Below are 14,388 nucleotides of genomic sequence, written 5' to 3'. Positions count from 1 at the left end.
TGTGGCTCACTAATGCAAATAAAAAATATATGCTTCACGTTTCTTACTAAATGGGTTCGTCCTTTCCATTTTGGACAAAAATCAGGCCCGAAATTGATCCACTGAGTGCGAGAATGGGCCAACTGTCATCCACATGTTGGCATGTTAGTATAAGTGCATGTTACTTTGTATTTTTTGTTTTTTTATCGTTCAAATCTAAAAAAAAAAAAAACCGGGGAAAATCACATTTCGGTACTCAAGTACACAAAAAAATGTTTCCAACTAAATCCCCACGAAAGAAATCCCAGACATTTTATTGCAGCCATTGCATTTTAAATGCCTCTCTTGCAAAATTTCCCAAATGTAGTAAGCCTACACCAGTTCGCACTCAATTACTTCACTCTTTCAAAATACAGCAGACTTCATAGAAATTCATTCAAGCCGTTTTCCCTGTTTTCTCAATGGCTCTATTAAAAGACCACAATGTCACGGTGAAATGTTCTAGAAGGACCAAGACATCCTCAGTCTCCATATGGATATCGGCAAAACCGCAGCAATATGTTTAATTGGAGACGGCACAAACGTATATATGCGAGCTGATGTGAATTTTAACAGGAGGCCTACCGCTGTTCATAAATATGCATGCGAGTTCCTGGTGTGTGGCGTCTACGCTCTGTAGACGTACTGTACACCTTGTCAACATATTCCCTTCCAGATGGCATCGCATGCAGTGGGAAGTGTTACCGCGGGAACAAAAGCAAGTCCATGCCAAACCAAGACAAATAGAACACGTATAAAGTTTGTCCTAAAGATGTATCACAACAAAAATACACGTTCATCATATGTTGTGGTTGACTTACAAGATTGTCTGGGTTCTGGGTTAGGGTTTCAAATCTGGATTTTAAGGGCTGGTTAGGGTTTCAAATTGTCTTGGAAATTAGGGTTTGGGTTTCGAGTCACAGTTCATCTTTAGCTTTTGTAGGGTTTGGGTTCCCTGTTGGGGTTTCAAAGTACGGCTTGAAGTCAGAGTTGCGCTTTCAAGTTAGAGTTTTAAATGTTTTAAAGGCTGGTTGTGATTTTCATATTTAGGATCTAAAGATGCAGTATGATTAGGGTTTCAAATGAGTCTTAAGACATTTGGGTTTAAAGTAGGGTTTCAAGTCTTGTTTCACATTTCAGATTAGTGTTTGAGGTTTAAGTGAGGGGTTTAAGTTTTCGATTATGGGGTTAAACTTGGTTTAGGTTTGTAAGCGATGGCTGTTGTTTTAAATTCGTTTTTTAAGATAGGGTTTGGGTTTCAAAGTGGGGTTTTAAGTCGTGGTTAGGGTTTCAAATGATGCTTTCAAACTATGGCTTGAATTTGAAAATAGGGCTTCAATTCATAGGCTTTAAAATTCTCTTTATAATATTGTTAAAAGTCTCGGTTTGGGATTCAAATCAGGGATTTAAGATAAGGATAATTTTCCGTTTGGAAATTAAGCTTCTAAACTTGAGTTTGGGTTTCAAGTGAATGTTAGGGGTTCAAAAATCCCAAACATAAGCATGTGAGTAGGTATGCCTGCAATCTGTGTGTCCATACCAGGCCTGCTCTGATTTCAATCGTGCAAAGCAGAAAAATGTCAAATTTGATTTGTAAAGCAATTTGTCACACGCAGATAAAGATTATCATGCATACTGCTTTTGATTTTCTGCGCTGCAAGTTCCACCCACGTGTGAGCGGCCTTATCTGCATTTTACCCATCACCCTCCCCTTTTTTTCTCCCAGAGATGACGTCCAGACGCCGTGGCATTAGTTGACCCTTTAGCGCCATTGTTAGCATGTCAGCTCATACTGAGCCCACGCAAAGATAAAGAACACATTTAGCTGTCCGTGTGCGTGGGGGTGGGTGTGTGGGGTGGGGTGGAGGGGGGGGGTGATTCTAAGAGAAGTGCATTTTAGACAAAAGTATTGAGCCACCAAGATAAAGAAATGTGGAGTTTGGACAAGAATTTTGACCAAACTATTGGGACCCCAACAGGCAGTGAAAATTGAAAATATAATTTCAGAAGTGTTGGGACTTAAAATAAATAAAAAATGTGAGCCATGCTGGATGCAGAAAATGAAAGCAATTTAGAGTTCAGTTTGGACGAAGTTATTGGGACACCTACACCAGGTGTGGGCAAACTATGGCCCGGGGGCCACACGCGGCCCATTAAACGGTTAAATCCAGACCGCTAAACTTGAAAAAATGTAAATGAATAAACCTTGTGAAGGTTTTATTTTCAAAATACTCTGGTGGGTCCACCGAATTGTTGTTGTAATGCTTTTGTTCATTTTCATTTAAATTTTAGGTTTTTTTTCTCTGATGAGGTGAGGTTACCATAACAGTCCATCCATCTGCTCCTGGTCCGGCCCCTTTGTCAAATTTTAGAACCCATTGTGGCCCGCCAATCAAAAAGTTTGCCCACCCCTGACATACACAGTCCACCGCGAAACACGTTTGATGCTCAGAGCAAAGGGTTGGTTCGGATGCCCCGCACCAAATTATTTTTTTGTATACAAGGTGCAGGGGATCATTTCTAAAAAACTGTGCCCCCTCAATGCCAGGTGGATGCCCCTTCAATTGGTCCAATAAAAAGGGAGGTGGGTTTGCAGTGTATACGTCAACCGCCTGCTCCCCCCAAAATTTACGCCTGCCCTCAGCACGCCCCTGCACCTGGAGGAAAACTACTGAGCGGTTTGGATCAAAGTATTGGGACTCTTACGGTCGTGGAGGAAAGTAGACGCGCATTTTGGACGAAAGTGTCGGGACAGATGCAAGTGAAAAATTGGCGTTTGGTCAAAAGGTATTGCGGCACTGACAAGAAGTGAAGAAAATGTCGAGTCACCACCAAAGTGTTGGAAAACCTACAGAAGGTGAAGAAAAAACTCACAAAACCCTACAAAAAAAGTGAATAAAATGATTTGGATGAAGCACAATATTTGGACAGCTACACAAAGTGAAAAGTAAAAAGATGCATGAAAATGTGGCACTCATATAAAGCTCCAACTGGTGCGTGTTGTGTCGTTATATAATTGAGTTCTATGCAAAGAGGACCTTTCCTCAAGGGCCTTTGCGGCACTGAAGAAAACAAACACTTGAATTAAACAAACCCGATGGCTTGCATCCAAAACTTTATGCACTCCCTCGTAGTGTGATAAATCTTTACAATGTACACAAATTTTAGCTCCGAGGAGCCGTCGTGCCCTTTCGTCCAAGATGCAATCTGTTGCTTGACTGGCTCGGTCCGTTCTGAGCCGTTTGCATTTAGAACATTGTTACTTCGAGGCGTTAAGTGCTGCCGGGGTTTGGACAAAAATATTGGGACACCGACCGGAAGTGAAAATGTGGCATTTTGGACAAAAATATTGGGACATCTGCAGAAGAAGAAATTGGATTTATGAGCAACATTTCGGGGACACAGTAAAGGAAGTAAAAAGTGAAAATGTGGTGTAAAATTTGGAACTTTTATTTTATTTTTTTTTCATTTTTTGGAACATGTACAGGAAGTGAATAAAATGAGAACTTTGGACAAAGGTATTCGGAAACTTCCAGAAATGACGAATTTCTTAGAAAAAGTGTTGCACAAACTTGCAACAACTACAGAAGTGAATAAACTACGGAGTTTGGACAAAAGTATTGGGACGCCTCCAGAACTGTGCCATTATCGGGGCAAGATTCCTAGATATTGATGCTGCAGCCCGAGATCCATTTATGTGTTGTGTGGAGGTCACATTTTGCCGGCTGCTTTTGATTGTTTTGTAATGGGCAGACATGCCGCTTAAGTGGGACACCCTCGGCTTGCTAATGAATCAACACGTCATTTCCTAATTGGAGTCAGTCGCAGCTCGTGTGCTCGTTATTGCCGGTGTTGAACTGAAATAATTCCTTCACGCTGTACACCCCCATCACTCCCTCATTCTTTTATCACTTCATGCTGTTGCCTATGTTTTTGCTTCAGTCTTTTGCTCCCACCCGCCGCCGCCATCATCATCACCACCATCATCATCAAGCTAGCCTGTGCCTTCCCTGCACGGAGCCGCGCTCTTGTCTGCCTTTCTGATTCGGGAGCAGCAGTTCTCAGGCCCCTGCTGCTCTCCTCTTGTTCCCCGCCACCCCGCCCCCCTCAAGTTCCCCTAAACAGCATGAGCAGAGAGAGAGGGAGGGGAGGAAGAAAATGTGGGAGGGGGGGGGGCATCCTTCCTCATGCCCAGAGAGAGTAATACATGTGCCAGGCTGCAGAGTCGGACGCAAATCTTTACCAAAATGGCTGCTTCGGTTCGAAATGAAAGACTTTCTCTGTTTTTTGTTGAGGATCTACACATGAGATACAAAATGTCATGTTGCGAAGGGAAACTCTCGTTGGCACATATTGTAGAGTTGTCGGGTTAAAATTTCAAATGTTTTATTGCCAAGTCATCTAAACTTTGCAGCCATGCTCCGCCCACATGCAATGGCCCAAACTAACATTTATCACAATTTAGCGTCATCCCATCTGTTTAGTGTACGTGGTCGAAATTTAGTTTTAATCAGACAAAATTCGCTGGGAAATTTAGCTTTTGAAGGATGCCCAGAAACGGCCAACATGAGCCCTGAAATTTAAACCATGGAGTTTTCTTTCATGGAGTCTTGGGATTTTTTTTTTGGGGGGGGGGGTCTGCAACATAAATGTGTTTTATTTATTTAATTTCGTATTCATTTTTTATTAAATTATTTAATCTTTAATTAATTTAATTGATCTATTTAATTCAATGATTTGTTATATTGCACTTTAAAGGGAAGCGCTCTAATCTCGTTGTACACCAAATACAATGACAATAAAAGGGGCATTCTCTCAAATTTTTGCAATTGAGCATCAAGCTGTAGTTGCCTAGCCATCTTTTCCAAATTCTGCAACAGCTGAACAAAATAAATTCCAACCACAATGGAGGACTTCCTGTGTCCTTTCAGGCGTTGCTTCCAAATATTTTTTCTGTTGGCCTACTCATTAACTGACACTCATGCCTACCAAATTTCATGTCGCTTCACAAAACTGGCTTCAGGGGCTGAATTCAAAATAAAAATCCGCGGTGTGCAACAGAGGCAATTTTGGTGTACTCGCGCCTTAATAAAAGGAGAGTGAGAGGGGGACAAGACAGGTAATGAGAATGGGGGTGAGGGGCGGGGGGGGTAAGGCAGCGGAAAGCGCAAATGGACGAGCGAGGTGAGTGAGTGAGATAGAGAGCGAGGTAGAGCGAGGAAGCACACTGCAGATCCTCGCCCACTGTCGCCTCGCCGCCAGCAGAGGAGACGACAGCGCAGGAGGGAGGACGCCATGGAGGAGCCTCTCTGGAGCCTCCGACTGCAGCTCTCCCGCTGACCACCGCCACCTCCTCCTCCTCCTCCTCCACCGCCCCCTCCTTCCTCCCATCACTCCTCTCCATGTGCGTGCCCTTCAACTCCTCCTGCCTCAAAGTGAGCCGCGCTCTACTTCTTGTTGGCTCTTTTTAGGACTACCGCTTTTTTTTTTCTGCAGTTGTTTTTCCTCAGCTGACCTCCCCGAGCCGAGTGGATTTATTTATTTTTTTGTCTCTCTCCCGGACCATGGGGTGGCGGGGGGGCAGCTGGCACCTCCCGGTGTCACTGCTGCTTCTCCTGGGCTGCGTTTTCCGGCGGGATCTCGCGCAGACGGATGACGGCGGGAAGTCCGTCTACTTCTGGGAAACAGGTAGAGCTGAACGTGATCTCTTGTTGATGTGCTCGTATATGCAACTTGCCGGTGTCGCTGGGTTGCGGGTGTCAAATCAAAACAAGGCAGTCGCTCCGTTTTCCTTCAAAACAACTTCAACAAAAAAACAAACCCGGGCGGGAAAGATGACCCCGATAACAAGTCGCTGTGATCTGTGTTGCACTGGATTACGCTCCTCTCAGGTGATGCCATTCAGGCATTATTCCAAAACGGGAAGGGAGGAGGAGGAGGATGAAGGCATTTTTTGATGGATTTGACACAAGGTCATGTGGTGTTGAGCGATTCCCGTTGCACAGAATGTCATTGGTTTATGTGGCCATACAGGGATTGGTGTTCGTTGGACTTTTACGTGCGAGATCATGTGCGTTAGGTAACATGGCTACACAGAGACACGGAATGTCATGCTCAACGTGCCGACACGGGGTTGGCGTTAGTGAACGTGGCGAGTAGCTACGAAGGGGATCGTTGTAAATTCATATTTTAAGTTTGGGAATTATTTGTTATCTTGGCTACAAAGGGCATGCTCCTGCTTGTCGTTAGCTAAACTTTGTCGGACGTGTGCGATCATGTGCATCCATTAACAAACTTACAAAGTGGATGTTTTTCATGGACATGCCATTGGATTGTCAATTAATATCACTCCACACGAACTGTGTTTAGTTCAACTATGAATGTTTTCCGTTAAATTGACCAAACACGGAATATCATCGCTAAACATGACTACACGGAGATAGTCGTCAACGTGGCGACACACAGATTTACCCGTGAGACCAGGTGCATTTTTAGTTACCATGGCTGCCTAGTGCCAAATGACAGCTGGGCGGGGCTCCAGCACGCCCGCGACCCTCGTGAGGGTAAGCAGATCAGATAACGGTTGCAGGGATGGATGGGGCTACACGGGGAATGTCGTCAATGTGGCTACGCCGGGTTTGAAGAACCACGCTCAGTAATGGAAGGGTTGTAACGTAATTAACAGCTACTAATTTCCAATCGCCTGTACTGCGACATCTTTGTTCATTTCTGTTTGCTTCTCTATCGCGTTCCCGTTATAGTGTATGTTTTCTATTAAGCTTTAGTATGATTAAATGTGTGGGAGGGGTCACACTATAGAAAAAAAAGTTTATAATACTGTATGGTCTCTCAATTTTCATGATATTACCACTCGGTCGTTTGCATTCTAACCATGTCGCCGTTTGACATTGGCCCGTCAAACTTTGCCCCTCAACGGCGACTCCGTGAATGTCGTGTGGCGCTTGCTCACATCATCGTTTGACGCAGCTCACCGCCTCTTCTTGCATCTTTAAAGAGGATGTAGCCCGCTAAGGAGATTAAAGCAGCGGGGATTTAACAAGCCAGGAAAGGGAGCGGACTTGAGGAAGGGGAGCGGCATGCAGTCAGCGGAGAGGGAGCAACTTAACCTACATCCAACCCCACTGTAGGTCAGCCACGATTACGCCCCGGCTCCCACGCCACGCCACCTTTCTCCTTCTCCTCAATGGGTGGAAAAGCTCCGGGAGGGCTGCGTGCTTTGAAATGTAAACCAGCCACTGGGAGTCTCGTTGACCTCCGTGGAACATATCGCATTGATTGCGAGCCCGGAGTATTTGTATTACATTGATGATGCTTTTTAATTATTTGAATCAAAATGCAATTACAATGACACCTTGATTTAATAGGTTTCCAAGTATAAGTCAATGATTGTTTGATTAATGACTTCCGGGCTTAAATTTGAGTTATGAGTCAGCTTCAGATACAGCTCTGCGTAAGTGAAGTGATAAATTTATGGATTAATTAAAATGCAGCACTAACTAACTACCGAAATTTCCAGACTATTTTTTCCTAGGTTTTGAACCATGCGGCTAATACCAGGGTGCGTCTTTTCTGTGGATTTTTCTTTCACCACTTGGGGCGCTCTATAGTTCAGAAAATACACTAATTAAAAAATTTTTCCTTCGGTCTGTTCCGTTTTAATTAGGAAAGTTGTTGCTGTGTAAATTAAAATTAATCTGTTTAAGTACCTTTATGTGCATTCAGAGTACTAAATTGTTCTGTACATGCAGCAACTAATTTTTTTTCAACATAGAAAACTGGCGGCTTGTATATAATTTTTTAAGCGTTGCTGCGGCTTATATACATGTGCGCCTTATAGTCCAGAAAATCCCGTATCTGAGCGACATTGACCAAATGTGTCAATTCCGAACAAAATGTAGCTTTTAATTCCATGCACTAACTTGATAGGTCAGGACCCCAATTGGGCCCCAATGCGAGTGGACGGTAGCTGTCAAAATGTGCTCTCAAATGCAATGGCTTCTTCCTGGAACCGTCCGAAAGATTTACGGAAAGCCCTTTTCCGGCTCCCACGCCACGCCAACTTTCTCCTGCTTTTCAATGGGTGGAAAAGCTCCGGGAGGGCTTCGTGCTTTGAAATGTAATCCAGCCACTGGGAGTTTAGTTTGGCCTCAGTGTAACGTATCGCATTGATTGCAAGCCCGGAGTCTTCACCCCCCCGCCGTGTATTACATTCACACATTTTAAGGCTTTGAATGAATTCCCAACATGTTTTTTCTTTATTCTTTAAATCAAAATGTGATTGTTTGTATTGGGTTGTTTTCTTTTTTTTTCTCTCTCTCTTTCTGCCTTGCCGATCATCTGTAAAGTGAGATGGAGTTTGTGTACATTTCTGCGCCGAGGAGGGAATATTCTTGTGGCAAGCGATGCGCTGATGTTTTGCATATTGATGAGTCTGGAGCTCAAGTACGGGGCCTGTCTCGGAAACTGTGGGGAATCGGCCCTGCCTTACCTCCCCGCCTTGCTTTTTATTTGCTTGTGTGGAAATATCTCTTTTTGGAAGGTGAGGTGGCTCAGAGCAGTTTTGTGCTCTGAGCTCTCTATTGAGAGACAAAATCTCTGAAGCTAGTGTTGAGGATAACAGATGAGATGAGTGAGCGTGAAAGATCCTAGGCTAACACAGCCTATGATGAAGGCAATAAAAGCATGACACACTTTTCTGGCCCCTTTGAGACACCACCTTCCGTTTCCAATTCAGTTTTTCTTTTTTTTCAACACTAGAGCGCATTACATACCTGCGTCAAGCACAAGTGCAAAGGTGGGAAGTACAGTTCTGATGGCAGTTTGACAGTTAGCAGGAATTTTTTATTTTTTATTTCCATTTTTATTTCTGGGTGGCTGACTGGTTAGCACGTCCGTCTCGCAGTTTAGAGGTGCAGGGTATCATTTCGGCTCTGGCCTTCCTGTGTGGAGTTTGCATGTTCTCCCCCTGCCTATGTGGGTTTTTCTCCGGGTACTCCGGTTTCCTCCCATGTTCCAAAAACATGCAGGGCAGGTTGATTGGACACTCCAAATTGTGATTTTGAGTTTGAATGGTTGTTCGTCTATCGGAGTCAGCTAATTTGGGTGAATTTCAGGATTACCAGAAATTGGGAAAAAAAAATCCCTTAACACACCAATTATGATGATCAACACAAAATTGGTTCGACAAACACGGCGGGGGAAAAAAGGCTGAAAGACAAGAGCTGAAATTGAACATCAAGTCAGCTATTTTGGTTTAATGCAACCATGTTGGGCGTATTCGGAACTTATGGAAATTAAAAAAAAAAAATGCTAAAAAAAAAAAAAATAATAAAAAAATAAAACTAAAATAAATATCCTCCAATACCAGTTTGACAATTTTTCACTAACTTTAGTGTACATTGCTATCACACCATAATGCACAAAAAAGTCTCAAACAAACAATTTGGGGCATTTGAGAATTCTCGCAACATTTAAAAAAAGAATATCCCTCAACACCAGTCTGAAAAATCAACACTATCTTAACAGGACGCACAAAAAAGTCTGCAGCACCTATGATAAAAAAATTAACAAAAAATAAATATAATAATAATAATAAATATTATATAATAATAATAATAAAATAAATATTTATGACTTATTTATTAACTATTTTGAGTGAATTCCATGTTTGTGTACTTTGACAAACTCCTAATTCTCCCAATTGAAAGCCGGTATCCTACACTGTTATGCAATCCATTGTTGAGCTTTGTTGCTTACGGCAGCTAATGTAGACTAAATATAAACAATAATTAATGATGGTGGCCAAAGTTTGCCGCTCTAACCCGAACCCGCTGAAAACAACCTTGATTTTCTGCTTACGTCGCCGTTTTGCCACTGCATGTTGTCAGGAGATCTTCTCGTGGCATCCACAATCAAACATGGGACCCCACTTGCTTATTCATACCATCATCATCAAGTCATCAAATGTTGTTGTGTTCATACTGGAAACTCATTGTTCCGCCTGCGGAGGCATACATGGTCACATGACATGACATATATTCCCTCCCTGGTGTCGTGTGTGCACTTCATTACGCTCGCCGTCGGCACGTGCTGTCAAGACCTTCTCTGCTCGCAATTACAGGTGCAATATCTGGCCGAGGTGTCTCAGAGCCTACCTCGCAAATTGCCTTTGCAGGTTTGACAACATTCGAGCAAACTGCAAAAAGCAAATAAAAATAAACATGAAAACAAAGATCTACTGTAAGAGTCACACATCACCTGACCATGAAAGCTCATTAAGGCAGCTGACTCGCCAGCGAGAGAGACGACTATTTCTCTTGCATGCAGGTTAGATAACGTTATGAACTGTATTTGCACTACTTATGAAAAGATAGTGAGCTTCGGGATAAAATTAACGGATGAATCTAAAATGACCTTTCCGGGTGAACTTAATTTGACATTTTTTGAACGTTTGGGTGCTTTGCAAATTGTGTCCTTTTTTTTTTCAAATTTTTTTTTTTTCAAATTTTTTTTTTTTCATCTGTCATTGTGGTTTTGGAACGTTTAGTGCACTGTAAAAAAAATGATAAGCAGTTAACGTCCCCGAATGTGAAGCAAACTGCGACCTTAAAACTAAGAAACTTACCCCAACTCAGTAGTATCCAATGAGAGTGTGCTTAATCGTAAACTCAAACTCTCGCCTGACTGTGTGTCGCTATATTTCGCGTGAAGAGCTTTGTACCTTTGCCAAACTCGCCTCTCTAACGACCTGTCACATCTCGAACAGCGTTTGGGCCGTGCAGCGAGCGACGTGGCAGTTCCCCGACAGGCCCGTTGTTAGCCCGCCTGCCTTCACCTGGCACGGCGGCAATGAAGGATGTCGTCTCCGCTCGGTGGGTCGTTAGAGCCTGCCTCTGCAATCACAAGTGAAGAGTGACGTCTCGGAAATTGAGGGAGAGGCAGGTGTGACCGGTTCACAAGTTCAACAGATGCAGGCGAGGTTGTGAATACAAATATATCGCGCTTTGCCATTAGCACCTCCTCAGGTTCAGGGTGGAACCACACTTTGTCACAATGTGCCAAATAGCACAGTGGTCGACCGGAAAAGCCATGTAATTAAGAGGAAGAATAATTTTTTAATTTGTTCCTAATTCTAATGAGCGAAAGTGCAATAGCCATTGTTTGACGGTTTCTGAGTATAAAACGTCAAATTGGTGCTGTTGTTAAATCCAGCTTTTTCCATTTTAGGCAGCTGGCAAATGTAAAGTATTTCCTTTCTTAACAGCACTTTGAAACAGTAATTTATACATTCGTAACATCTGGATTGCTGTAGGACTTTAGCCAATACTCCACCAAGTATCTCCAGTTGGTCCAAAATACTGCTGCTCACCTCTTGTAAGAGAGAGCACACCTACCCGACTCCCTGTACATTTTAGAATTTTTTTTTTTTAATAATATTCTATTATTTGTTTCCAAATCTTTAATTGGTCTCGCCCCACCTTACCTCTTTGAGCTCCTCCCCCCTCACACTCCTGCCCAATGCCTTAGGTCTGCAGACCAGACGCCATTGAAGTTACGGAGGACTAAGTGAAGGCTCAGAGGGGATCGAGCCTTTTCTGTTGGCCGGTCCCACTTTTTGGAATAACCTCCTGCTAGGCAAGCTCCCACGTTTCCCGTCTTGAAAACACATCTTAAAACTCATTTTAATTCTTTCAGTTTATACTCAAGAGAAGACTTTTTGGGGCACGGGGGGGGGGGGGTACTGTTTTTGTTTCACAGATTCTCAGAAAGTAAAATAATGAAATAAAAAAATCATCCCGATACCATTCTAGGGCTTTGTACGTTGAAGTCCTACAAGGGAATTTCCACAAAGGAGCCCAAATCAAAAGCAGGTACAAAATTTGTCAAGCATGGTGTGAATATTTGATGATCGTTATTTCAAGAATTTAGGAGCTGCGATGGGCGCATGAATTAATTTCTTTTTTTATCACAAAATCCCATTGTAAAAATGATGACGTTCAGATAATGAGTCGCAAAAAGAAAAGTTTCAAACCGTTCTTGTCAACACAAATAACCTCATCAGTGATCTAATTAAGTTTTGAAATAGAAACTGTCATTTCTGTTCAACCACAGCAACTAATTCCATTGAAATCCAGCAGCTGCGAGCTATTAGAAAATAAACATACAGTAGTACATGCGGTGTCTAGGCCTTTTCACATTAAACATCCGAGCAGGATTCTATTTCCCGCCCGCAGGAGACAAAAACAGGAGCGTGGCTTCATCCCTCTTTTGGGAATACCAGCTTGAGTTCAACTCTCTGTGACCCTCGTTAGCATAGCACCTGAGGTCAAACACAAATGAGTTACTTAGCAACAAATTTAGGCCACGCATAAGAATCAAGACGCGTTCCTTGGGATTTTGCGGTTTACACTGAGCCTTGGGCTTTTATTCAAACTCTTTTTTACGCCTGTGTTTTTATTTCCATTCATTAGTCGGAGTGGAACCAGAGGCTAATGGATATCCGTGACTCGCTACGCTACTAAAGGTTCCGGGGGACTTTCACCCACAAATGGAGGCTTGAGTCACGGAGTGGAAAGCAGCATACAAACTGCTCAACTCTTCGGACAGTGATTATGCTTTCCCCGGAAAAAAATCCGATTTTTTTTTTTTTTTTTTTTTTTTTCACAACCTCTCAATATTTTGCTTCAAAGTTGATGACACTCATAGTTAAAAAAAAAATTGTGCTGTTTTTGATTACCGCGCTCATCCTCCAAGCCAATGGAGAATTTGCTGTTCACTATCTTGACAATTGTGGGTTACAAAACTGGAGAAAAAAAAGAGTGCCCATCTAAGGGTGAAAATGCATGGATTGCATTTTCCCTCGTGCAAGCAGTACTTCATCACCATTTTGCTGAATTACGCCTTACGTCAGTTAGTGCAAAGTCTGGCCATGCAAAAAATCTTTGTGCACATGCTTCCTATCGGCATGCATGCTCATCTACGTTTCCGTCACTGCCACTCTGCTTAATTTTTGGCTTCGACGCGATAGTGCGTCCGTGTAGTCTCGTCGTTGCTTGGAAATGAAGGATCTTCGCCAGGCCTAGCTGCCAAGTCGTCAGCAGAAATACTCAGTGTGGAGCTCACATACAGAAAAAAATTAGGAAATGGGAACTCACAAAACATTTACTTGATTGGGTTGTATCATACTTGATATATTGGGAGATACTACAGAGACTAAATGAAATGACTTGTATAATAATAATCATAATAAATGGTTGGGGTCACAAGGGCATTTACAATGAAAATGAATAGTTTGTAAAACATGAGCCTCGACTGCCACTTCATTCTGAAATTAGTTTTAAGGAGGCGGTTGTGTCTCATACCAACAAACCACTGCTCACCCCATGCCGTGCGTTTCAGGACAAGCCTGAAATTCAGACAAATGTGCACAGCATGGCTCGGTGAAACAGCGGCCTATCGGGGAGGGGGGGAAATATGTTCTGCTGCTGTCGCAATATGGACGAAATAAGGCAGAGGCGGTGGTGGGAATCCTCTTATCTCACTCTAAATAAAGTTTTTTGGATGAAGTATAATCTCTAAGCCCGGCGTGCTTGCTGTATCAGTAATAGCCAGGTTTAGTGTAAGCTGCACCATTTAGAACAAAACTCTCTATGGCATTGCGCTGTGCTTGGGATGGATGGGAGTGTTTAGCAAATGCGCAGAGGCGTCTCTGTCGCCACCAAACAGATCAATCTGGCTCAGACATGGAAATATTTTTTTTAAATGGAGTGCACTGTCATGGCATCACTCTGTCGGAAAACCATTAGGGCAGCAGTGACGCGGAACAGCAGAAGTCGGCGCAGACTAATTTTTCCACTTTTCTACTGCTTCATTTCCGCTTGACTGCGGCTGCTGTTGTTGTTGGTGTGGATGCGAGTCACGAATACAAAGGAGGCAACAAGGCTCAATTTCTGCTGTTGAAGGCAGAGATGGGATTAAGTCACAGATGTGAAAGTTTCAAGTACGTTCTCAGCCTTAAGGAGGTCCCAAGTTGTTTTGTCACCTTATTAAAATGGTTTACTGAACTGTCTAAAAAATTTGAAAATACATTCACGTCATCATAAAGTCATCCATTCCTCGGTCAAATGAGCTAATGGAGAAGGTTATTTGAGTAAATGAAAACTGTCGAAATAACTCAAAATAAAATTGAAAAAATTAATTAAAAAAATAAAATAAAAACAAAATGATTTAGACGAACAAAAACGAACTGAAACTACATTTTACATTTACAACAGAAACTAAAACTAAATATAATTGTAGAGAAAATGTGCTTTGTTTTTGTTTTTGGCAATTAATTTAACGCATGAACCT

The 14,388-nt window shown here is 42.6% G+C and overlaps 1 protein-coding gene across 1 annotated transcript in view; it reads left to right on the top strand.

The window, feature by feature from the left end:
- The first annotated feature begins 5,263 nt into the window (after positions 1-5,263).
- The window catches only part of thsd7ab (thrombospondin, type I, domain containing 7Ab), an 82,848-nt gene continuing 73,723 nt past the window's right edge, over positions 5,264-14,388 (top strand). The window contains exon 1 of the mRNA XM_088306800.1: positions 5,264-5,706. Within this exon, the coding sequence (XP_088162926.1) occupies positions 5,583-5,706 (124 nt within the window). The 5' untranslated portion in view covers positions 5,264-5,582. The remainder of the gene's footprint in view (positions 5,707-14,388) is intronic.

Source organism: Idiotropiscis lumnitzeri, chromosome 10 (genome assembly GCF_059441095.1).
Source record: "Idiotropiscis lumnitzeri isolate Australia: NSW breed Sydney's pygmy pipehorse chromosome 10, RoL_Ilum_1.0, whole genome shotgun sequence".
Lineage (NCBI taxonomy): Eukaryota > Metazoa > Chordata > Actinopteri > Syngnathiformes > Syngnathidae > Idiotropiscis > Idiotropiscis lumnitzeri.
Note: the sequence above shows the minus strand (reverse complement) of the source record. Positions and strands in the feature narration are given on the sequence as shown.